This window comes from Peromyscus leucopus, chromosome 10 (genome assembly GCF_004664715.2).
Source record: "Peromyscus leucopus breed LL Stock chromosome 10, UCI_PerLeu_2.1, whole genome shotgun sequence".
NCBI lineage: Eukaryota > Metazoa > Chordata > Mammalia > Rodentia > Cricetidae > Peromyscus > Peromyscus leucopus.
The window spans coordinates 701,998-727,442 of record NC_051071.1 but is presented as its reverse complement, the minus strand read 5'-3'; the positions used below and the strand labels follow the sequence as shown (position 1 = coordinate 727,442).

At 53.4% G+C, this 25,445-nt stretch overlaps 1 protein-coding gene across 4 annotated transcripts in view; it reads left to right on the top strand.

Moving 5' to 3' along the window:
- Nucleotides 1-6,817: 6,817 nt before the first annotated feature.
- Sh3tc1 (SH3 domain and tetratricopeptide repeats 1) overlaps nucleotides 6,818-25,445 on the top strand; it is a 46,864-nt gene continuing 28,236 nt past the window's right edge. The window contains exons 1-4 of one of the 4 annotated variants that reach the window (XM_037208872.1): nucleotides 6,818-6,949; nucleotides 7,740-7,812; nucleotides 22,106-22,330; nucleotides 24,137-24,211. In XM_037208872.1, the coding sequence (XP_037064767.1) occupies nucleotides 22,153-22,330; nucleotides 24,137-24,211 (253 nt within the window). In that variant the 5' untranslated portion in view covers nucleotides 6,818-6,949; nucleotides 7,740-7,812; nucleotides 22,106-22,152. Of the gene's footprint in view, nucleotides 6,950-7,739; nucleotides 7,813-17,452; nucleotides 18,123-22,105; nucleotides 22,331-24,136; nucleotides 24,212-25,445 lie in introns of those variants that run through there. The other 3 variants (XM_028882295.2, XM_028882296.2, XM_028882294.2) reach the window with 3 other exon arrangements.

Genomic DNA, 25,445 nt, shown 5'->3' with positions numbered 1-25,445 from the left:
GCTTGTTGCGAATTCCCTCCCTGAGCTTCCAGATGACCAGGTTTGTATTCCACTGGAATGAATAAATTCCAGAAAGCTTAAGCATCCTTGGTGTGGCCTCCCTCCAATGGCCTGAGGTTTAGATTGCTTCTGCCTAAGTGTGGAACATCCCAGGGTCCCCACCTCTTGCTTGTTCCCTCTTCTGACAGACATACTCAGGAAAGTCCTGGGCCTCTCGATCGCCTGACCCCTCTCTAGAGCTAGAAGGAAAGATGAAAAGCCCTGCTCCAGGAGGGATTCAGAGGGAGCAAAAGGCAGCAAGTGCCAGACAGCATTCCCAGCACCCCACTACCAAAAGAGAGAAGGAGGAAACCCACAGGAGGATAGTCCCCAGACTCCAGTTTCTCACCCCACGGGGCTTTTTAAAACCCCACTGAGCCCCGACAGTCTTCTCTTAGTTGCTAATATCCTCCATGCAGGGACGGGAGGAAGGGGCCTCAGAGCAGACTCCTGTTTTGCAGCAAAGAAGGTATGGTATGACTTTTTGTCCCAGACCAGGGTATCCATTGATCCTTCCATCTACCCCATCTCTGGGACGCTGCGGCTACTAGAAGGGCACATCAGCCAGGCAGTGGTGGAGCATCTCTTTAAACCCAGCTCTGTGAAAGGGTATGCGCCCTGGTGGCTAGCACTGGATATCGGGGCAGCCGCAGTTTGGCTGGTGACAGAAGAGTCACGTGTCATGGTACCTTTTAGAGCTTTATTGGGAGAAGGAGAAAGAGGGGAGAGAGAGAAAGCAAGCGCCAGAGAGACTCAGAGACCGAGAGTGCACTCAGAGAGAGAGTGCAGAGAGGGGCCGTGGGGGTACACGTCGCCCGCTGATGACGTATGACGAGACCCCTTACACTCTGCCTCCAGGAAGAGGCAGGAGGATCTCTGAGTTCAAGGCCAGCTTGTTCTACAGAGTAAGTTCCAGGACAGCAGAGTAAGTTCCAGGACAGCCAGAGAAACCCTATCTTGAAAAACAAAACAAAAAGAATTCTGCTGCTAGATTCTTTTGCTTTCCATTTATTTATTTATTTATTTATTTATTTATTTATTTATTTATTTATTATTTAGTTATTTATTTATTTAATATACATGCACATGGGCGAAGAGATCAGAGGACAACTTGAAGGAATCAGTTCTCTCCTTCCACCATGTGGGTCCCAGGGCCTGAACTCAGGTCACCAGACTCGGCAGCACCTGCCTTTACTCACTGAGCCATCTCATGGGCCCCTTCTGCTGCTACATTCTTGCTCTCTCCTTCTAAGGCCAACCCTGGGGGGAAATGAGAAACCGGGGTGGGGCGCACGGGGGGGGGGGGCTGTGTCTCTGGCTGATAAAGAGTGGTCTCACTTCTCAGAGAGCAAGCTAGGGCCTTCCTTGCAAGAAGAGATAGGCAGACACTAGAGGGCGCTGCAATTCGAGTCTTAATCAAGGTCAATGGCCCACCAATCATCTGTGCAACTGTCATTTGTGTGGGATTCCCAGGGTCCTGATATCCCATCTGAGCCTCACTCTGCACATCACTAAAATGGGGCATGTCCCTGCACCTGGCAGGCCAGCTATGAGATATGCACGAGCAGGTGCTGAGGAAACAGCTTCCAGCACCCGTGAATGGCAGACTACAGCCTCCAGTCCCGTGCCAGGATGAAGGGGAAGTAACTGGAATCCTTGCACACTCCCCAGTGCTCCTATTCTGAACATGGCACAGGGGCCTGCACAGGGCAGGTCCCAGCAACATCACAAATGGCCCAGTCCCTTGGCCAACAGCTGTTATCTAAACCTAACCAGCTTGACCACAGTCCATTGAGCCCTAGGATTCATGAAGGTCTGTTGGAGAGGGCGGTGGGTGGATTTTATTGTTGCAGGGGTAGCTGAATGACTGTGCAGTTTAAAACAGAGAACTGAAACGGTGGGCACTGTGCCACACACCTGTAGTCAATGTGAAAGTTTAGGAGGCAGAGACAGGAGGCTTCTGTGAGACTAGGAGTTCAAAGCTAGTCTGGGCCACAGACTGATAATCTGCCTTTAAAAGGGAGAAATGTAAAAGCTCTTTCAAGAAAACAGAACAGGGGGCTCAGAGGTTAAGAGCACTGACTGTTCTTCCAGAGGTCTTGAGTTCAGTTCCCAACAACCACATGATGGCTCACAACCATCTGTAATGAGATCTGATGCCCTCTTCTGTCATGCAGTCAAACATGCAGACAGACAGAACACTGTATACATAATAAATAAATAAATCTTAAAAAAAAAAAAAAAAAAGAGCCGGGCGATGGTGGCGCACGCCTTTAATCCCAGCACTCGGGAGGCAGAGCCAGGCGGATCTCTGTGAGTTCGAGGCCAGCCTGGACTACCAAGTGAGTTCCAGGAAAGGCGCAAAGCTACACAGAGAAACCCTGTCTCGAAAAACCAAAAAAAAAAAAAAAAAAAAAAAAAAAAAAAAAAAAAAAAAAAAAAAAAAGAAAGAAAGGGGCTGGAGAGATGGCTCAGGGGTTAGGAGCACTGGCTGCTCTTCCAGAGGACCCGGGTTCAATTTCCAGCAACCACATGGCAGCTCACAACTGTCTGTAACTCCCGTTACAGGAGATCTGACACCTTTACACCAATGCACATAAAATAAAATCAAGTATTATTTTAAGAAAGACAGAAAGAAAGAAAGAAAGAGAGAGGGAGAGAGAGAGAGAGAGAGGGAGAGAGAGAGAGAGAGAGAAAGAAAAGGAAACAGAACCTTGTATGCACATTCTTACTCTTAGAACTTGGGAGGCTGAGGCCAGGTCTATTGGTTTATGCAGTGAGTTCGAGACTAGCCAGGGCTATGCAGCCTGTCTCAACAAAGCAGAAGAGAAAGGGTTCTCTGTATGCTGGATTCTGGAGTACCATGTGCTGCTTATAACCCACCACTGACCCTGCATCTTATGCCCTTCGCACAGAAGAACAAATTGCAGGCTTAAGGGAGGGAACTTCCATGGTCACGTGACTGTGAGAGACAGCACAGGGATCCGACAGCCAGGTCTACCATGCTCTTCAGGTACACAGTAAAAAAAAAGTTTCTCTGCCAGACCATTCTAGATTCTGGAATGTTCTAAACAGCGATGCCTTTTGCCAAAGCTATGGCCTGCCCAACCAACCACTTTGCAGGGTCTCTGCTTGCCCGGTCCTGCTTCCTTCCAAGAAACTTCTCTTACAGCTTCTTAAACGGGACACTCAGCTTCAGATCCAGTAGTGACCCTGACCACTGCTGTCCAGGACAGAGGTGCCCACACAGCCCCTCAGAGCCCAAGGCCAGGAGCAGAGGCCAAGCCAGCTGACACAGGGTCTTTGAAGGGCCAGGCCTAAGGGAAGGGAGTCACCTCTCACTGCAGATTGCAATGAGCCCTGCCTCCTCTCCTGTTTCTTGCCCCACCTAGCCTGTGGCCTGGCTTCCTGGGTCACACAAGTGGTTTTATGACCTGAGAAAGTCGTTGATCCCTCACAACCTACCTCTCACCCCTCCATGGAAGGAAGGGCTGTTGTGGGTGAGGAAGGTAACCAGAGAGAGTTGGGGTACTGCAGGGCCTTGAGAGAAAGCTCCTTAGAGACAGGGCTGTGGCCTTCACAAGGAAGGCTGGATTGACTGATGGGTGGCAACCTAGGACTCCTTGAGAAGCTCGACTGGAAAAAGCAGGCCACTCAGGCACAGAGGAGGTGAAGGCCCTGCCCTGCCTGAGGTCACATAGTCCAAACGCAACATAGTCCAAACACAGTGCTGGGGACACAGGAGATGAGAGCTGGCGTTAGAAGAAGTGGCCTGAAGCTAGCCTCTGGCTGAGATCTCTGTTCTTCATCAGACAGCCTGCCTCCATCCTTAGACCTCTATCAAGACCACCGTGTGTGTGTGTGTGTGTGTGTGTGTGCGCGCGCGCGCGCACATGGGTGAAGAGGTCAGAGGACAACTTGAAGGAGTCAGTTCTCAGCAGAAAGGATCTGGACCTTGTCCCTGGTCCCTTTTCGCCTACCACCTGTTTGTCTTCCAGGTTTCCGCTGGAAAGAAGTGACAAACCAGGACAGGCCCATCCTCTCTAGACTGGGACACTGAGTCTGTGTAGCGAGTCCCCCAGAGACAGCTGTTGCTCTGGCTAGAGATGAGGAAGCAGAGGTGGTTGGGGGAGGAGCTTGTGCACAGCTATAAAGGACATAAGCTCGGTAAGGCAGGTGTTTACAATACAGGCCAGGGAGGGAAGTCCACCTCAGCGGGGGGATGTCTGAAAGTCTGTCCTCAGGAGCAGCGGGAACAACAGGGGTGTCCTAACCAGCACTTGGGGGCCAAAGACTGGACAGAGGAAAATATGAGCTTCGCTTTACTTTTTTGTTTGTTTGTTTGTTTGTTTGTCTGAGACAGGGTCTCTCTACACAGCCCTGGCTGTCCTGAAACTTACTATGTAGACCAGGCTGGCCTCGAACTCACAGAAATCCACCTGCCCCTGCCTCGGCCATGCAAGGGTGTGTGCCATCACGCCCAGCTCTTGGCTTTATTTTAACTTCCAGGCGTCCAATATGTTCTTTAAAGGGTAAGACATCAGCTTTGGGACGTGTGCGATGGCTCCAGGTTTTAAACAAAGTCAGGCTTCACAGGGCCGGTCCTCATCGGCAGGTTATGTTTGAGTCTCATGCCCTGGTTCTTCCTATGGGTTCTGAGCTCAGACAAGTTAGCCTAAAGCAGGCAAGTATGGTGTGAGGGCGCTGTCCGAAGAAGCTCATGGCCAGAACCCTAGGAGAGGGGGCGGCTCCTGGTGTGCCCCCTGTGCGGCGCCCCTCAGCGCACAGTGGCCTGGGGACAAGGTAGGGAGCACTACAGGATGCTGCCACCATCTGGAAGGCAAAGAGGGCACCTGCTCCTGTGCCGGGAGTTCCAGAGGGTTCTGATGGAAGGGTACTTAGAGAGCTTTGGGCCCAGCCTCTCCCACTGTACAGAGTGAAACCTAACCTCAGAGAGGGACCTGTCACCTGCCATAGAGCTGGGAGGGAAGGTGTGGGTCCTGTGAGGGGACCAGTCAGGTCAGGGAGGCAGAACATGGAGCCTCTAAGCGTAAATGAGCCTCTTGGTCCTGCCCTTCAGGGTCGGGGGAGCCATGGGAACTGATCTGCTGCAGGCGCCCCAGCCCCATTTGGGACCTTCCAGGATGGCATTCCCTCAAAGCGACTCCACTGCTCGAGCCAATCTGGGAGCCTGGAAAAGGGACGGCTTTGCAGACCTTGTCGGTCAGGGGACACTCAAACTGAAGGCATAAGGGAGGCACCCAGCAGGTGTCTGGTGATGCGAGGCCTTGGAGAGGTGGTCGAGCAGGTTGGACTGAGCTTTTCTAAGGCCCCAGGCCTGGCCGCTCTGCTAATGATAGGGCACTCCAGGGCCACCAGTTCCTACAAGACAGCTTCACTGGGGGGCGCGGGGGGGGGGGAATATCTCCCCGTCACACAGGTTCTGCCATACCTGTCTGTGCCAGGAGTCAGCCAGCAGTACCCCTGCCTAGGTGATGATGGATAGGTGCGAGAGAGGTCTCTTAACCGCACTAAAGAGCTGGAGTTGGCTAGGCTTGGCAGAATCCTAGGGCTGGGAGCAGCGTCGGAACCACAGGCATGCATACAAGGAGTACAGCATTGAGGAAGGCAAGGCCTGGACAGAGGGACAGTGCCAGAGGCTTCTGAGAACATGGCACCATCATGGAACAGAGATCTGAGGGCAAATCTCATGTAAATCCTAAATAAAAGCCAAGAGAATTGCCACGCAGCTGGAATCCCATCCATTTGCACAGGTAAGAAGACTTGAGTGGTCAGCTCCTTAACTGACAAGCCCTGAGCCTAGCTGGCGTCTGGTGTTTCCTGCCTCCCTGCTGAGCTGGCTCTGTCCTCCACCCCCTCCACCCGCCTCTGGTCAGTACAAACAACAGTAAATAGAGAGTCAGAATCCGCAGGATGACTGATAAAAAAAAAAAACCAGGGTGGGGGCTGTGAGCAAGCTCGTGCACGCCCACACGTGCACGGCGTGGGGCCAAATCCTCTGCGTTTACTAATTCATCCATTCGCCCCATGCTGGAGTTCCTTGGGTTCTTCCCTTCCAAACAGGAAGAAAGGGAAGCACAGAATGGTTGAGAAACATTCTTGGCGTCACCCAGCCAGCCAGGAGGAGGCAGCAGCCCCACCCCGGTGACTAGGGGGCCCTACGGGGCAGGGTTACGGTGGTAGGAATGCTATTTAGAGCAAGGATTCACACTCCTCTGATGACAAGGATCTTTTTAGCAAGTCTTAAAAAGAACCCAAATTCGTTACCCTCACGAGGCAAGGGTAGGGGCCAGGATCTAACTTTAGGGACATCCACATTTGGGAATAGTTTCTCTGAACACCACCTGGAAGATGTGCCCATCTTTGTTGCTTTGTTGGCTCGACACGGGGCCTGGAGGCATACAGTAAGTGCTCAATCAGTGCTGGCTAAACTCCCTAGTCAGCTGTCTCGGCCCCAGCTTTAAGAGAGTGACCTGAGCAGTCTGCATCCTAGCGAAGTCATTCACCTGGTGGCTGTCCCAATGCCCTGCCTCTACTCTCTGATGTGTGTCCCCACCCCACCCCAACCCCCCACCCCCGCACTCAGACCCCCCAAAGCCTGGGCAGAGCTCCTAAACTGCTCCTCCGCGCCCTGCAGGGGAATGCTGACCAGGAGCTGATATTCTGATGGCTGATAAGGAGGAGGAAGGTCAGAAGGAGGCTGGCCCCTTCCCAGCAGGGCGGGCCCAGCCAGCTGATGACTCAGGTTGTCTGATTGGAGCCCAGTGGCCTGGGCAGGGCCTGCTCTGCTGCCTCCTGAGGACTAAGCCGGTGATCCAGTGCAGGGGAGGGACCTGGAGGCCCCCCAGCCACCCACCCTGTCCCTGGCAGCGTCTCCTCTCCTGGCAGGGTAAGTTCTAGACATTTCTGCTGGGTCGGCCCCAGGAGGGGCCTACAATCTGCTCACCTGTGAGGACAGGTGAGGGCTAGAGAGGGCGTGCTTGGGGGTGGTGAGCACTTGAACAGGTCTGGTCTGGAGCAGCGCGGAGGACAGGTTTCAGGTGGTTGTGGTCAAGGAGAGGGACCCTGGTTTCCTCCAGTCTGAAAAGTGTATGGAACTGGGCCCTATCTGGGCTGACAGACAGTCTGAGGTAGAGGGTGTGGTCTCCCCGTGATCCTCAGAGCCGAGCTGGGCCCTGGGCCTGTGCCTTGTGGAGTAGTGAAGTACCAGAGGCAGCTGGTGCTGGCGTCTGGCCTCAGTACCACACTTGCTGGAGGAGAGTCTCTGGCAACTCTACTCCTCTGAACTTCAGTCTCCCCATCTGTCCTCTGGGGATGTACTGTTGGGTACCCAGAGCAGTGTGTGCATGTGGTCAGTGCCCACAGTTGCTACGGTGCCGTACTATGCACCCTGCAGACAAGCAGGAGTCCTGGTCTGGGGTCTGGGCCAGGCTGCTTTCAAATTTTTCCCACCTGCTGGACACCAGCACCAAAAGTTGGGGATCTTGTGCTTTGCTCCTAAACTCCCTGTTCTCAACCCAGCACAGCCCTCCCCTCCCCAGGGGCTAAAGTTCCTGCCGGTTATCAGCTGCTGAGAACAGCAGTGCTGTGATCCGACATCCCCCTCTATCCCCCTCCCCTCCCAGGCCAGGACTGAAGGGTAGTCCTGCTGAGTGAGTCTGTTGGCTTGTGTTTTAAAGCTGCCCCCCGGGCTGTGAGTGTACGGACTTTGTACAGAAGCTGAGGAGGCCAGCTCAGGCCCTAGAGAAAGAGGTAGGTCTCCTGAGAATCTGTCCATGGATGCCATAAGCCCAGGAATGACACCCCCCCCACCCCCCTCCCCCGTCCCCGTCCCCGGGCTGAGAAGAGAAGAGCATGTGTAGCCTGTGTGCAGTTGGTAGTAGGAGCCTGGCCCCAGCAGAACTTTGTTCACGGTGAAGGGTGTGTCTCCGCCCTCCAGGAACCCAGCAGGGCTGAGACTCATAATTCCACACATTTGGAACAAGATGCTGTTACAAAAGCCTGCCTCAGTTTCCCTGGTGCAGGTCATGCTGTAGGAGGACTGGGGTGTGACTCTGAGCAGGTCCTTCAGCGGGATCCCATCTGCTGTGCCCATCTCTGAGCCTCAGCCATTTGCCGTCCAAATATGTCTAGCCTTGTCCTCTGGCCGGGACTTATATAGACTTCAGTATCTGGAACGACAGATGAAGGCAGGACAGCGTCCTGAGCAGTCCTCTGTCCCCTGCTGTTGGTGTCTTTCGTGTCAGGGTGGTGCAGGAATGTTAGCGTTTCTACTGCCGTGATAAACACCAGGACCCAAAGCAACTTGTGGAGAGAAGGCTTCACTTCATCTTATAGCTTGTACTCCATCATGCAGGGAAGTCAAGGCAGGAGCCTGGAAGCAGAAACTTGAAGCAGAGGCCATGGAGGAATGCCGCTTTATCTTTGTTTGTTTGTTTTTGTTTGTTTGTTTGCTTTCGAAACAGGGAGGGTCTCACTATGTATCTCTGGTTGTCCTGAAACTCACTTTGTAGACCAGTCTGGCCTTGAACTCACAGAGATCCACCTGCCTCTGCCTCCCGAGTGCTGGGATTAAAGGCATGCACCACGATGCCTAGCCAGTTTGCTTTCTTATATATCCCAGGACCACCTGCCAGGACCATCCATATCAATCATGTATCAAGAAAGTGTCCCACAGAAGTATCCTACTGGCCAATCTTATGGAGGCATTTTCCCAATTGAGATTCCTTCTTCCCAGATGACCCTAACTTATGTTAGGCAAAAAACCAACCAATACAAGGGGTTATCCACTCAGGATCTAGTGCAGGTGTTAATACAACTGGAGGCCACTCCACTGTCCTATTCTGTCCCGGGATCCTCCTTTCAGTCTCGCCCCCCACCCCCACCCCCACAAGGTCTCTCTATGTTATATCCCTAGCTGTCCTGGAACTCTCTCTTTAGACCAGGCTGGCTTTGAACTCACAGGGATCCGCCCGCCTCTGCCTCCCAAACTGTGGGATTAAAGGCATGCACTGCCACACCCAGTTCCCCCTTTCAGTTTTAACAAGATCCACCATGTATTTGTAACCCATTGGATTGTTTGTTTTTTCTACATGTCCTGTGGTGCCCCCCTGTCCTCTTGATCTGTATGTCCACCAAGGTCCACTCTTTGTGCTATGATGGTCAGTGTCTTCTGAGAACACCAGGGTGCCACACCCATCTCCACAATGTCATCAGATGGTTTCACTCCAAAGTCCCCTGAGCTCCCCTGTGACACCCGCTCTGCTGGCCCCAGGCTCTGCATCCTAGGTTCCTGGTCTCTTTTCACCCGCAGAGGAGAGGAGTGTGCTCCAGTGCCCAGGTGGCATGTGGCTGCTCCTGCCTCACTTCCTGCCTGATGTGTCTCCAGAGCATACCTCGAAGGCATGCCGGAGAGCCCTGGTTCTTTATCATTGCACTTGCTATGCAGTGCGGGAGGGGGTGTGACTTATCTGACACCAGGCTATTTCCAAGGTGCTGGTGTTGTAAACAGCTGGGTGGGCACCTGTCCCCACACCAGAGGCAGCAATCTGAAAATGAGTGCCCAGGGAATAAGACTGCTGGCCAAAGGTGAATGCAATTGTGATTGCAAGTGTTGGTGACCTAGTGGCACAAGGATCTTGGCTGCCTGCCAAGGATGTGGTGACAGATGTCAGTGCTGCTGATCTAACCTTGGCGGTGACAAAGAGGGTCTTGGGGTCAGACAACATCATGTCAAGTTTTAAGGTCGTAGACAGGGATGGGACTACAGTTGCTCAAATGTAGGTGTCTGGTGAGGTCTGTTAGTTTTTTGTCCCCACTGTGACCCACAGGACCACAGTCCTTCCCTCAGGGGGACAAGGAGGACTGGGCAGCCATTGCAGATGTTTCTCATCATGGCATGGGCTTACCTCAGCCTCTCTCCTCTGTCAGGTCCGCTCAGAACTTGTCCACCTTGAGTCTCACACCGCCCAGCACTCTTGACACCCACGCAGCCTCCAGGACCCTGCTCAAGAGTCACTGAATTGAGTCCTAAAAGCCTTCTCTAACTGCAGAGCAGAGAGAACTTGTCCCCACTTGTCCCCCTGCCCTGTTTCACATACACAGTGGGTTTGTAAGATTGGGTGACGAGTTCCCAAGATCCTGCTTTGGTACTGACCTTGGCCCCTTGCTTTGTTGGCTGTGAGTCTGTGTGGTAAGGCTGCTCTGATCTCTACACTGTCCTGGGGAGGCCACCATGAGTGGTGCACTTAGGGAATAACTTAGGGGTCTCTTGCAGACGGGGAAGGGGGGTAACATACCTTTGTGGAGTGCACTGGGTGGCAGGTGCCTGTTCTCCCCCATTTACTTACTGTCTGTGGTAGTTTGGATGTATTTGACCCCCATAAGCTCATAAGGAATGGCACTATTAGGAGGTGTGACCTTGTTGGAGGAAGTGTGGTCTTGTTGGAGGAGGCTGGATGGATGACACATGCCTTTAATCCAGACCTTGATGCTGGAGGGCACACCTTTAATCTTGGCCACACCTTCTGTTGGAAGTGTGTCACTGTGGGGCTGGGCTTTGAGGTCTTTTTCTCAAGCTTCCGTCAGTGTGAAAGTCGTTGACTTCCTGATGCCTGCAGGATGTAGCTCTCTCAGCTCCAGCACCAGGTCTTCTTGCACGCTGCCATGCTCCCCTTCATGATCATAATGGACTGAACCGCTGAAACTGTAAGCCAGCTACCCTCAATTAAATATTTTCTTTATTAGAGTTGCCGTGGTCATGGTGTCTTTTCACAGCAATAGAAACCCTAAGACACTGTCTTAGTAACTTTTCTATTGCTGTTAAGAAACATGACCAAGGCAAATTCCAAATGAAAGCATTTAATGAGGGGCTTGCTTACAGAATCAGAGAGTAAGTCAATGACAATCATGGCAGGGAACATGGGGGCAAACAGGCAGGTGTGGCACTGGAGCAGTAGCTGAGAGCCTACATCCTGATCCACGGCAGGGACAGCTTGACACCGGGCTTGGTGTGGGCTTTTGAAACCTCCTACCCTGTGACACACCAAGGCCATACTTCCTGAGCCTTCCTAACAGTCTACCATATAAGCCTATGGCCAGGAGGCGGTCATGCACACCTTTAGTCCCAGCACTTGGTAGGCAGAAGCTGGCAGATCTCCGAGTTGGAGACCAGCCTCGACTAAAGAGTTCCAGGACAGCCAGGGCTACAAAGAAAAACCCTGTCTCAAACAACAACAACAAATCCAATATTTAAGCCTATAGAGGCCATTCTCATTCAAAGCACCACACTTAGCTAGCTAGCCTTGTTCATACCAGGTTGGATTTAGGGACATTATCTCACACCTTGTATATTAGTCAGGGTTCTTTAAAGAACTGATAGAATGAATATAATTTTTCAACTATATATATATATATATATATATATATATATATATGGGATTTATTAGAATTTTGCCATCTGTGGTTCAGCTAGTCCAACAACGTCTGGAGGCAGTTTTCCAGTCCACGAGGTTGGATGTCTCAACTGGTTTTCAGTATATGTTGGAATCCCAAAGAGGTAGGCTCCAGTTCCAGTGATGGAATGGGCTTGCCAGAGTGAGCAAGAGCAGACAAAGAAAGCTTCCTTCTTCCATGTCCTTTTCAGAGGCTTCCAGCAGAAGGTGTGGCCCAGATTAAAAGTGGGTCTTCCCAGATTAAAAATAGATATTCCCACTTCAAATGTTTTAATTAAGAAAAAAAAATCCCTCACAGGTGTGCTTAGCCACTTGGGTTTTAGTTAATTACAGATGTAGTGAGCTGACAACCAAGAACAGATATCACACATTGAGTTACCATCCACTGATGCTTCATTTTCTTGTTCAAATTGTTCTAGCTGCGTCCATTGGGACCTCTTTTAGTTAGTGCCTGTGTCCTCTTGGCATAGTCATATCACGGTGGGGACCTGTTGAGCCACCATGCATGCATTCATTCATTCATTCATTCATTCATTCATTCATTCATCTATCTACCTATCTGCTTATCTACCCATCCATGGTTGATTGATCAGTCCATCAGTTGTACTGTCTGATCTCTTGGCACTACCAGCCACTCCCTGACCATCTGTATATTTCCCACCCTTCCAGGAAATGTATGCAGTCACATTTCATGAGCCACAGCTGTCTGGGCACCTCATCCAGGCCACTTTCCACCCATCTATTGCCTGCCCTGTCCCAGCCCTGGGGGTGGAGCTGTTTTGTTTGCCTGGGCCCCTGTGGCTATCATTGCCACTTGACTGTGAGCTCCGGTGGGTGGTCCAGGCTATGTGGCCCAGCCACATCTCTGATGCTCAGCACTGGTCCATCTCCTCCACTCTCGCCCCTGCTGAAATATCATGACAGTAGTGATAATGGCTTCCTTTGTGCCCCCTCCTTCATGCCTAGCAGATACCGAGCCGGGCAGATGTGGAGGCTGAATTTGAAATAGCTACCCAGAGAACTCACCTGAGCTATTGACTCCAGAACCTGTCCTTCCTCAGTCACCTCTGAAGAGAGCTGTGTGTGGGGGTGAATAGCGGGAGACAGGTGTCTGTCTTCAGGTTGTCTTTTGTGTATGAACAGTGCTCTACAGAGCTGAAGGGCATGTCCCTTCCTGTGGCAGATGAGAGGCAACTCCACAGTACACACCTGGCTTGGCATCAAAGCCGTGGTCCCTCTGGCCACGCCTCCATTACATCACTCGGGAAACACCACAGCTGGGCTCCCGGGTTGTGAAGGGTGCAGGTGTGGCTGTCACCTTGGGGCTTGCTGTTCAGAGCATGTAGGGAGGGCCTGCTGGCAGATGCCACTCTGGTCTCTGTCTCTGCAGCGGCACACCCCATCATGATGCCCCCCAGGAGGCAGGAGAGAACATAGGAGCCGAGCCTGGCTCTGGGCTCCAGATAAGTAATCCCCTCCCATCTAGCTGTCACCAGAGCAGGACCAAAGGAGGACTGGGTACATGCGGTGTGCTTGGCTGGAGAGACCAGGAAGCGGACCTTTGGCACCCACAGCTGGCACTGGGCTCCTGACTGAAGTGAAAGCGCTTGGGGTGTGTGGCGAGGCTGGTGCATTGACAGGACTTGAGGTCTGGCTAGGAGTGGAGAAACAGAAAGTGGTTGAGAGAGTATGTGAGGCTGTGCCTCCGGAACAGCCAGTGTGGCCTCAGGCCATTGCCCTCACACCCCCATTAAGCCTGAGGCTGACACTGAGGGGCGGGGCTGCAGAAATCCCCACCTCAAGTCGTCCTGCCCACCTTAGAGGGCAGTGATGTGGCCTGGGAGCCTCAGTTTCCAGAAGGAGGTCTCAGCTGATACAACTTTGTTCCTCTCAAAGGTCCGCCGGGAAGTGTGTGCTTAGACTGGTTAATGTTTGCATAGGCCATGGCCAGGATCATCCCAGGGGTGACTGGGCTCTAGGAAATGCCAGGAATTCCAGGCAAGGCCTGCATGCACCCCGAGTCAGGTGCACAGGGTCTCTAGGAAGTGAGAGCCCATGGGGCTTGGGGCCTAGTATCCTGGCATCATATACGAACTGGGACAAGACTTTCCTAAACTCTCTGGAAAAGTGGCAGCTATGAAGTACCTACATGGTCCCAGTCTAGAACTTTCTACTCAGTCCTCTGTGCACTCAGGATCCATAGGCCAGACTGTCCAAAGACCTGGCCCTTCCCAGCACTGGGACCTTATTCTGTGAGATCTCCACTCTTCACTGTTGAAGGATGAGCTGCTGGAGTTTTTCTTGCTGCCAGGCTGGATGGGGGCATGGCCCTGGCATGGCAGCCTGGGCACCCAGGGAGAAGAAGGGCTCTGAAGCCAGTTTTTTTTTCCCTGTGTACTTGTCTTCTTATGGGGTGTGAGGCCCCACACCCTTCTTCTGACTCCCTTGCCCAAGATGGAGAGCCCCGTTCAGGAGATTCACTGTGACACATCTAGAATCCGGCCTACTGAGGCTCACCCAAGGGAGAGAAGTGATTGTGGACTTTGTAAGCTGCAGTGTCAGAGACTTCCCAGGCTGGAGGGTGATGCTGGACACCACTGGACATCACCGGCCAGTATCACTACCCTAAGTCTGGGGCAACACAGAGGCAGCCCTTTCCCGGGAGCAGGTGTCTTCAGACTCTCAGAGGCAAGGGAACTGCTTCCTGCTTCCTGGGAGCCTCCGCCTGGGTGGCCTGTCTGTCTGTCCATCTGGTCTGAGTGGCCCTCAGTTACCTGAGAGTGGCCCATTTCCCCCTTCCTTTGTTTTGCAAAAAGCAGCTCCTGCAGTCCAGGGCTGGAGTGCATTTTTACTCGGGGCTGGCTCCAGTGGCCAGAGCCAACAATAACAAACAGACCCGCACCTATTGGGCGCACGGGGTTCTAGACCTACCCATGTGTGCACACAGCAGCTGCTCTCCAGCACCAGACAAATGCTGCCCTACCTAGTAGCGTACAAGCAGACATGGAGGGACGGGTTGGGTTCTTAGCTGTGCAGAGGATACCACCCAGCAAAGGGCACTCAAGACCCACCAGCCTGCCCTTCAAGGGTAGATGAGAGTCAGGGATGAGCTTGCCTGAGAGGTGTGCTTGGAGTCTGCCTTTCTGTTGAGATATAGGACATTCTGCTGAGTTACAAGCTGGTTTCGGGGTTAGGCAGCTTTGACATGGGGAGGATCGGAGACTAGGGTACATCCCCAAGGCTGTACCTGTCTATGGACAGGGCTGAGCTCTAAGAATTACCCTTGAAATGAAAACACATTGAAAGCCCTCTTTCCTGTGCAAGAGGCTGAGGATGGCTCTCTCTACAAGCCTCAGTTTCCCCATGTGCAATCCTAAAGGATGTCAGCTGCTGCCTTGTCCTTCGGAGACATGCCCATTGCCCATGAGAGAACCAATGCTTTACTGTCTTTCTTCTTGGTGTGACTGCTTCCACCCCACGTGGAGCAGAGGAAGTTCTGTGTTCCTGGATTCCAAGTCAGCCGCTCCCACCATCTCTTAGCACCCATCCTATACCCTAGCAGGTATTTTCCCCATGTTGAGCCTTTGCATGTACAGTCTATCACAGGGGTGAGCCACTGGTATTCAGGCCAGTATGACCCAAGCTACCTCCAGGCCTCAACAGAGCAGTCCTCAGACCATACTCCTAGGCCAGACCTGGTCCCCTGCTGTGTAAAGTGGTGGTGGAGGGTAGCCATGCCTACCAAGCTTCTTCCCTGATGGCCCCATTATGATGGCAGAGTCACATCAGGCCTGATGGTCGACAAAGCTAAACACATTTCTTCTCTGGGCCTTAAAGTATGCTTGTCTTCATATTCTAGAATGATCTTAAGGCTCTGCTGGAGGCTTGTACTCTCCTGAGCTCAATATTTATACAGTCTGGTGCAGATTACCCGCAGGGCAGGATGCCTGGCCTCTCTTAGCTGTCTGTGTTAGGTAGGGAGTGAGTGGCTTCCAGAGGCTCAGCCCTCTGGGACACACCTGGGCTTAAGTGCTTTTCGGAGCTCTCCTGTCCCCTTGGAGATCCTTCACGATCCATCTTTGCTTAGTTTCCAAAGAGAATTTGTCTCAGGATCTTCCACTTCCAGTAAGTCCTCCTTGCCCGCCCTCTGAGGCCTTCTCATCATTGTCCAAGTCAGTCATGGTATCCTGGTGTCAGAGTGGGTACAGTGGGCCACCATGGCTATGGGGCTTCAAGCCACAGCTGGATCCTGGTGGGCAGGATGTGGACTCTCCCATAGGTAGGGCCTGGAGCAGAGGGTCCCCACAATGGCACACTTGTCTCCTAAGAAGACGTTGAGTGTGCCACACAAGGGGACACTATGCAGAGGGGTTGAATCAGAGCCTCAGGGTATATTTGGGGAGAACAAGGGTGCTGGCTACCAGCTCAAAGCCTACAGTCTCTTGAGAGGGCCAGGCCAGGAACGTTCCTTTGTTCCTGTTGTGGTATAATAGCACCATGGTCTCCCAGGGGTGGCTCTACCCCTTGTCTTAGATGCATCCTGTTCTCGCATTTCATAATCACAGGGCAATCCAGACTAGTAGTTGTGCCCATGATTTCATTAAATGTGTGCCTCTGGCCTCGATGGCCTGGATCCTGAGCAGCCTGAATGGCGGGCAGGGAGCACCTGCCTCAGAAGGCTAGCTTCTGTCAGTGAGTCCTCCCTGAGGAGGATTACATCTTCTATGTAGCTCCAACCATGGCTTCCCCTCCTGGAGCAGGCGGGGAAAGGTGAGGAGCAGGGACGAGAGGTGGGGTGGGGTGAAGAGCAACTGGCCACTGGTCACTCACACCCCCAGTGCGTCTCAGCAGCCCCTGTGGAGTTATGTGCTGAAGCGGGGAAGTGGGGCCACTGCTTTTTGGCTTGGTGCTTAAAGCATGAGGCTGTGATGGTCTGGAGACCTCATCTCTCAAGGTAGGGTCTGATTCTTGGGGTCCCTAGGAATAGGGCCTGCTGCCTCTGTCTAGACCCAGTTACCAAAGAGTGAGGGTTAAGATAAGGGAGCGAGGACCCTGGTTCCGGTACTTGCCTGAGTGGAGAGACCCTGGGAAAATACCTCTCTAAGTCTATTTGATATCAAGCCTGTTGGGGTCACAGGGATGACAGTTTCATTGGGCTGTCAAGGAGTCCCATGGCATGATGTACCCAAGGGGTCAGCGTCATAGCAATGACAGCTTGAACATACTCCAGCCCAGCTGTGTCGTCGATCAGAACTGTGGGAGCTGGATGCCTCCCAACTCTACCTTTTGCAAAGGGGAAACTGAGGCCCAGGAAGGTGACAGGCCCTTCTAGAGGGACCCAAGTGAGGCAGGCTGGGGTTTGAGTGGGCCTCTGGAAGTCAGAGCTGTGTGTGTCTGTTTTGTACCCCACAACTTCAGGAGGATCCTGCTGATGAGCCCCGGATCAGAGAGGTCTCGCCCTGCTGGATGGCCCCTACACACACTGGGGGAAACTCTCAGAAAATCCCCCTGGCCTTGGGCCAAGAGAGCGGCTTCTGAGACAAACAGGATACTGGTTTGGGCTCAGTGGAGACAATAGCCGGGAGAGGAAATGCCTCCAGACCCATGTATGGGTGTGGGCTTGCAGGGGCCTCAATCGACACAGCTTTCAGAAAAACAGGCCTGCTGGACGCTTAGCCTCCTGGGGGTCTGCATTCTCTGGAGAGAGAGGTGAAGCACAGCGCACCTACACCCTCAGAACGCCTCACAAATGGAGACAGGCAGGGAGGAGAGATAGCTACAGCACCTAGTGAGTGGGGAGGGGGGGCAGTCCAGCCCCGTCTTTCAGGGTGGGCACTGCAAGGGAGAACAAGAGGCAGGCCTCAGTCTGGGCCATGGGGAAGTTCTCAATCAGGCTACAGCCTGTGGGAAAGTAAAGTGTCGTTCCCCCCCACACACACACACAGGCCGACTCCAAGGATGTGTGGTACTTGCAAGCTGAGAAGGAGACTGGCCCCTTCCAGAAGGCTCCCGTTTGAAATCAATGGGCTGAGATGATGCCAGGGACAGAGAGAGAAGCAACACCTGTGTGTTTTGTGTGTATGCATGCAGAAATGTGCGAGAGGGCTGTGTACCCATACATGTCTCTAAGGCCACCCATATGTCGGCATACATGTGTATGCACGTGTGTATATGGGAAAAGGGAACAGAGAACAGGGCTGGGGTTAGTGGGGCCTGAGGGCCCGCCTCCCGTGGACTTCCCCAATCTCAGCACTGAGGGTGTCCGCAGCCTTCACCACAGAGCACAGGGCTCGCAGTGGGCAGGCAGGGCCAGGGCCTGGCTCTGGTCCACAAGGAGCTAATGATCAACTGACCAGTGGAGTCCTTGCAGCGCGCGGCCCGCCTTGGGTCTCCAGGCCCCTAGGCTCAGGGAGGAAGTGGGGCAGGAAACAGGGGGCGGTGGCAGGACTGAACAGTCAGCCAGCCAGCTGTGGGCGGCCCCTGCCTGTCCAGGCCAGCTGGAGACAGACGGCCTGTGTAGGCCAGTCAGCAAGGAGCTGAGCCAGAAGTGGCCACCTGACACCTGCGTCCCTGGGCCTGGGAGGAGGTTCTCCGGAGAGCAGAGCGCAGGTAAGGGTGCTCTGGACAGAGGGGGGTATGGACTTTGGGAGTCGGCTGTGGTGGGTAGAGCCAGGCTTTGCCACAATTGTATCTAAGAATAGTATTCCACCTTCCTCTTTCTTCTGGCTTGTTTGGGGTTGGGCTGTGGCAGGACCCTGCCAGGGAGCTGTTGGAGACTGGCACTCAGCACCCCGCGGCTCTGCCAAACTGTCAAGATTGCCCAGATGAGACCAACGGCTGATTGTGACCTGGCCTCCGCACTGACCCTTTGTGAATGTGTCCCTGAGGTCTGAGCAAGACATGGGAGTTGAGTGACAACATGGGATTTGAAAGCCCGTGGGCCCCAAGTGTTGAACTCTAGCCTTGGTTCATTGCAGGCCATGACAAGCACTCCTGTGCTAGCATGGAGCTTCGTGGCGCCCCTGTGGCTATGGCCCTGGCCACTCTGAGGTCACCCTGGGTCTCTTTATGTTAACCAATGAAATACATAACTTGACTAGGGACACTGACGGCTGTCTCTGGAGACGTCAGCAGGAGCAGCTTATTTTAGGGCTCCGGGGCTTTCTGACCCTCTTTGCCCTACTGTGGAAGAACAGCTACTTACAGGAAGGAACAGGTACTTCCAGGCGGCACAAAGATAGAAGGAAAATGTGCTCAGGGTGAGCGACCAGACTCCTGCCACCTGACTTAGAGTCCCCTGCTGCTGGTTCCCTGGCTGGGCCAAACCTTGGGTTGCACATCTGCGACATGGACGGTGTGAGGGTCATCCTCTAAGCTGAGGTTAGAGGTGAAGCCTGGAAGGATGCTGAAAGGTGTGACTGTCAACATGCTGCTGGTTTCACGGAGCTTCTTGCTTCTTAGGTGTGTGAAATCACAAATGCCACAATGTGGGTGTGTGAAGGCACTTTCCCAGAAGAGAAACCTTCAGGGTGTCACCATGTTCATGGCTGCCATAACGAACTAGGACAGAAACTGTTCTCCTAGGGTTTGAAGGCCAGGAGTCAGGGCTCCCAAGGCAGAGTCCCTCCTGCTTCTTCCAGCCTCTGCTGTGGCTAAATGGCTCCCGCCTCAGTCCTATGCCCTCCTTTTCTGTGCGTCTTGTTCTCGGTCGACCCCAGGTACCAGGTAGAGGACTCACTTTAATCTGGCATGACCACCTACTCCACCGGGCCCATTCTAATGCAACATCCAAAAAGACGGAGGGTAACTTCATCTGAAACCACCTGTTTCTAACCAAGTCCCCGCCCTGAAGTTCCTGGTAGTATGATCGTGGAGAATGCTGCCACCTCCAGGCAGTCTCAACAGTCCTGCAAAGCATAGGCTCAGGGTGTCCCTTGGTGGATGATCTCTGGCCAGATCTTTTGGAACATGGGCAGGGCCAACCATAAAGGCTCCTCCCTGCAGCCTAGGGTACTGATGCCAGCTGTAAGCCAGCATGCTGTCTGTCTGCTTGATCCTAACATCCTGAGTGGGTGTTTTCGTTCTCATTTTATGGATGGGTAAACTGAGGTGTAGAGCACCCCGACACACACTGAGCATGGCCCCGGGTCTCTGTGTTCCAGCAGTAAACTAGGTAGGCGTTGGCGGTCAGAGCCTGTGGTGGCTGACTTGGTGTCACCTGATGCTTCTGCCACCTAGGCAGAAGACAAAGGCTGGGAGGAGACTCTGCAGGCCACTCTTGGCTGCTTGGACTCAGCAAATGTACATTTGAGGCTTCTGGACACCATCTGGGGCTGGGCTGGCTGGGCTCCGGGCTGCTTCTGTCGCTGGAGCAGGCCAAGCAGGCCTGTGGAGGTCTGTGCACGGAGGAGATGGCTCCACATGAGCAGACAGGGCCCACTTCCTCCCTAGAGCTCTTAAGTCCCACTGTGATTGCAGTTTTGGGGGCCTTCGATGAGCAGGTGGGAAGTTCCCTCAGCTGGGAGCCCCATTTCTCCAGAGACAATTTTTAAGCCCAATGCCAGGTCTGTGTGAGACCCCTGAGTGCTCCCCTGACCCAGGGATGGTAAAGTTTCATGGGCTCTGGTCAGCTTTATAGAGACACTGGCCAGCCTGGGGGTAGGGACACCTCAAGTGGCCGAGAGAAGAGTAAGAACACTGGGGTGGGACATGGTGGGTTGGGGGGCAGTGATTGGGAGCCACAGACCCTACAAACCAGGACCTCACTCATCAAGAGACTGGATCAAGTGCTTCGTTGAGGGCCCTCATGTGTCACACCAGGGGGGATCAGATGTCACCTACCCCTTGGGCATGTACCTTCTCGTCCTCACAGACCTGGGCAAGAAAGACAGTGGGCCTCTGCAGTGATAGGAACCAGGGCAACAGTTTGGTAAACCAAGGCAGGGAAGGCTCAGGCTAGACTTAGGCCGGGGGGAGGGGGGCACAGGGCCAATGCCTGAAGGATGCCTTGGAGGATCTCAGGCATGACCAGCTGGGACAATGCCCTAAGGGACAGGGGACAGGAGGGCAGACTTGGTGCTTGTGTTGTTGAGAACTGGGCCATGCCAGGCTCCTGGTGCCTGTGGTTTTGTTTATTTGGGGTGTTTTGTTTTGTTTTCCTTTGGGATTGAGTGTTGAGGTGGACAGGTGTCTGTAGGGATCCAGGGTCCCCTTGGTCCCTTTGATATGAGATATATCTCTTTCCTATCTGCCTATCTTAGATCTTAGCCTTCAGGCACAGTTGGAGAATGAGAAGGATTTGTCCACAAACCAACCTATTAGATTCCATGAAAGGCAGGGGCCTAGATGGGTAGGTAGGTCAGGGGTTCACTGAGGCCACTTCTCAGAGGTGGGGCTGTGGCTTCCACAAATCCTTGTCTCCCAGGGACCCAGGTCTCCTCCCTGTGAGTCTCCCTCCCTTTCCAGCTGCCCAGGTACCATTCTGCCACCCCCAAGGCTAGGTGAACTACATTCAGTCAACCTCTACATAGGGCCCTTGGTCCTCTCTGGGGGAATGTTGTGGCTAGCCCTGTCACAGTTACCAAAGCTGAGAGTCTAGCCTGTGCTCCATAGCCCTGCCTGCGGCCCCTCCCATCTACTCAGCTGCATTTGGTGCTCCGTGCCCTCTGATGGATGATAGAACCATTCAGGAGCATGGCCGTCAGGTTACACTGTCTTTCTATCACAATGATACCGGGGAAGACTGAGGCACAACGACAGGCCCTACAGTCACCAGCTGAAGTCATGGGGTCTGGAAGCACATAGCCCACAAAACCGAGACCCCCTCCCCGGTCACAGTGAGATGCATCCTCTCCTCTTCCCTTCTTCCTCTCTCTTTCCACATCCTCCCCTTTTGTCCCTTTTTCCTCTTCCTCTCTTCACCCCGCTCTGAGCTGATTCCCTCAGCCCTAGCTAGATGGGGTGTGTGGTCATGCAACTGAAAACCAGGCCCCACAGGTGTCTGATGGAGACCTGGGCTCATTTCTGTCCCCACAGCATCCTGTACGTGTGTTGAGTCGTCTACAAGGATGTTTGAGCAGGTGTCTCAGGTCAGACACTGAGCCATTTCTCAGGGACCTCCTGGAGAGCAAGAAGGGAGGCGCCCCCCTCTCTACCTAGCCTGTCTTGTCAGATGAGGTGCCCATGTTGGTGCTGGGCTCTGATGAAGCCCGACTCAACTGTTTGAGTGAGCTGGGGAGGAAGTTGGCAAGTGGAGCTCTGAAAAGTTTCGTGGGGATTCACTTGGTGAAGGGTTTGGGTTCTCTGGGAGGAAATATCAGCCTCTGCACAAAGGCCCTGACATAGTAAAGATGTGGTGGACGTGAGGGACTGAAGAGGTGGGTGAGGTGGCCTGAGGTATGGAAAAACATGCAGAAACCTGTGGGTCTGGTGGCCAGAGCAGCCTGTGGGAATCCCCTATGGCAAACAAAGCTCACCGCTGGTTCTTGGAGGTGCTGGGCACCCTGTATTTCCGGTCTTCTCTTGACTTGGCTCTGACAGCTACATCCTGTCACTAACAGGCCTCTTGGCTGACCACTGTCCTCTCTCCACAGAAGGCCAGCAACATGCCCAACTCTTGGCCTTGAGGCCACCGTGTGTCATGAGGAGCTCCAGGGAGGAGGAGGTGACTTCTGAGGAGCTAGCCACCATGGGGCGGGGCTCTGATGAACCTCCAGGAGGCTGTAGCCATGGGGACCAGATCCACAGTGCATCTGTGAGCTTGCCCACTGGTCAAGAAAGAGCAGGGCCTGAGGAGGCTGAGGCAGCAGTCAGAGGTGGTGAGTATGGCCGCTGAAGCCCATCTTATTCTCCTGTCCACCTGTCTATCCACTACACATACTTCTAACTCCTCCATGCTGACAGAGCTGGGAGTCTTTTACTGAGGCCTGGGTGGTGGCTCCTGCTGTGTGGCTACCCAGGCAGGCAGCCGAGTGCCACGATGAGGAAGCCAGATGAGCTGCGCCCCAGGAGGACAATATCATGGTTGTCCACAGGGTACTGCTAGACTTGGGCCTCAGTTTCCCTCCATTTGAAAAACCTGAGAGGCAACCTTAGCAACCCCAAGGACCCCATCGCTGCCATCCTTAGGCCCCGAGAGAAGAGAACAGAGGAGGACAGGCCCTCTCCCTTCTCAAGCTTCCTCAAGTTGAATGACTATTATTGCTTGCTCAGCTGTCCTGTCTCTGGCCTCTAGAGATAGCCGAATGCTAGCGCTCAGTCACGCCTGATTGACCCAGAGTGAATGACTTACTCAAAGGGAGCCCTGACCTTCCAGGCAGGCCTGACTCTGACCCTGATGTGTGGAGGCTGGACACCTGCAGATTTTAGATCTGTCATTTGGTCCTTCTGCCCCTGGGTGAGAAGAAGGAGGAGTCTGGTGGTCTAATACTGACTCAAAAACAGGAAATGGTCCTCCCTTGAAGGGAGGGTTGGGTGGGGCCGGGGCCTGGGCCTGGGGAGCCCACAGCTTGTCATGGCTCTCCTTCCAGAGAGGCCTGGGCAGGAAAACAAAAGGGGACATGCAGATAAGCAGAGAAGTCGTGACGGTCACCCCCAGGCCACCAGGGAGAGACTGCCAGTAAGAGAGCTTGGGAAGCATTTGGGGACCATGTGGCCAGATACTTCCCCTCTGGAGGTTGGGCTGTGGATCCCAGAGATTGAACCAAGTTGCCAGGCTCAGCGGCAAGTGCCTTTACCAGCAGAGACATCTCCCCTGGCCCTTTCCATGTAGACTCGGGTATGAGTCTTTGTGCAGACCCGTTCTTCATTGCTTTTGAGTAGATACTTAGAAATTAGAATTATTGGGTTGTAAAGTAACCCCTAACATAGCCGCCACCACCATGACCGCCACCGCCATCACCACCGCCACCACCAGCACTACACACACACACACACACACACACACACACACACACACACACATCGTGGCATCAGAACGACTATAGCCAGGCCCATCCAACCTGTGGACATCTGTCCTAGGGACCACTGGCAGCAAGGCTGCTCAGTGGTTAGGACATCCTCAGCTCTGAGTCTTGGAAGGGCAGGGGTGGCACAGCAGAAGTCACAAGAAACAGAGTAAACGGCTCTCACCTCCTCCAGGGAATGCTTCCAATGTGGCATTTCTCTGTGTTCACTGCCTCTCGCTCTGAGGGTATATATAGACACGATCATTTTTTCTGAATTGTTTGAGAGCAAATTTTAGACATGCTGCCCTTGCATCTGGAAAGACATCTGGTAAGGGGGACAGAGTCAGGGATCTGAACTTGGAGAGTGGGCAGAGCCATGGCAGGTGGGCGGTGTCCTGAAGCTGAAAGGAAGTTCGTCTGGAGCTGCATACGCCAACCCACTGAACCTTGTTTCAGTCCGATGCCCATGTCGGCTTCTAGAACCGGGCTGTTGGGTTAGGACCGCTTTCTTGCAGTATGCTCCCAGGCTAACAGCCTACCCTCTTTGGGGTTTTTCGTGAGGCATCTCAGGTGGCAGGTGAGAAAGGAGTCCAGTGGGTGCCAACCCTTCTTCCTGAGGGACCAGGTTGTTTGGAGAATCACTTGCCCCTCTAATCGCAATCACTTGGTATGTTACAGATGTGGCTCCTCCCCCCAGTATAGCTGAGCTGGCTGCTGAAACCCCTCCCAGCCAAGTGGCAGTGTATCCCACAGGTAAGTATCAGGGCCTGAGTCTCACAACAGGCCAGATGTGCTGTCTGTGACACTGGCTGTTACTGTAACAGCACAGAGCAGGCTTGTAGAGTGGACCTCCTGCTCATCGTGGTTGGCTGGCTCCTTGCTTTGGATCTAGGGCAGCAAGTCCCAGTGGGAGCACATGTCAGGAAACAGCACTTGCCCCATGGCTGGGAATGGAGAGAGAGAGGAGACAGGTCCTGCAATCTCCCTCCGCTCTCCAGGGGCTCCCACTCAGCCCTAATTGCTTTGTTTCATTTTTTGTTTTTTTTGAGACAGGGTCTCATTCTGTTAAGCAGGATGGCCTCAATGATGAGGCAATCCTCCTGCCTTAGCCTCCTGTGCCCTGGGATTATAGGCTTGAGCCCCCACACCCAGCTTAGGCCCTGCCTCTTAAAGGCCTCACCACCTCCTAACACCACAAACAAAGGACCAAGACTTCAACACGTGGACCTTGGAGAGGGGTCATTCCAAGTCACACGATAAGCAAGTGTAGAGCGTCTTGGGAACCCGAGTACCCACCCAGGCCTTTGCCTTGGGACTTGAGACTTCCCATATTAACATTATCTGGAACAAGCCAAATGTAGGCTCCTGCTTCAGAGTGCTGAGGAAAGGCCTCGAGTTCTAAGTGTCCCCACGCACAGAAGGCTGAAGGCCAGGGTCAGTCTGTGCTTGCATCCTGACCCTAGCATCGACTGAGGACAGAGCTGGGGAGCATTGCATATGGACTTGGACTAAAGAAGCTCCCCTTGGAGCCTCACTCTTGTGTACCCAGCTCTGCTGTTCTACCCATCATCCTTGGACTCTTCTTGGGGGTGGTCAGTGCGGCCCGTGGTCGCTTGGGGTGCGTGAACCATTGTGTGATGGATTGTAAATACAGAGCCTGCCCTTGTAGGGAAGAAGGACTTCAAAAGCGATCACAGCTCAGGATTCTAGAGCAGTGGTTCTCAACCTTTCTGATGCTGCGACCCTTTAATACAGTTCCTCATATATGGTGGTGACCCCAACCATAAAATTATGTTGTTGCTACTTCATAACTGTAATTTTGTTACTGGGAGAATCATAATGTAGATATCTGATATGGAGGGTATCTGATATGCAAACCCAAGGGGTTTGCGACCCACAGATTGAGAACCTCTGTTTTAGAGGTTTCTACACTAACCTTCCCCGATTGGGGTGAGAGTAGTGACATCAGAATCCCCAGGCCAGAAGA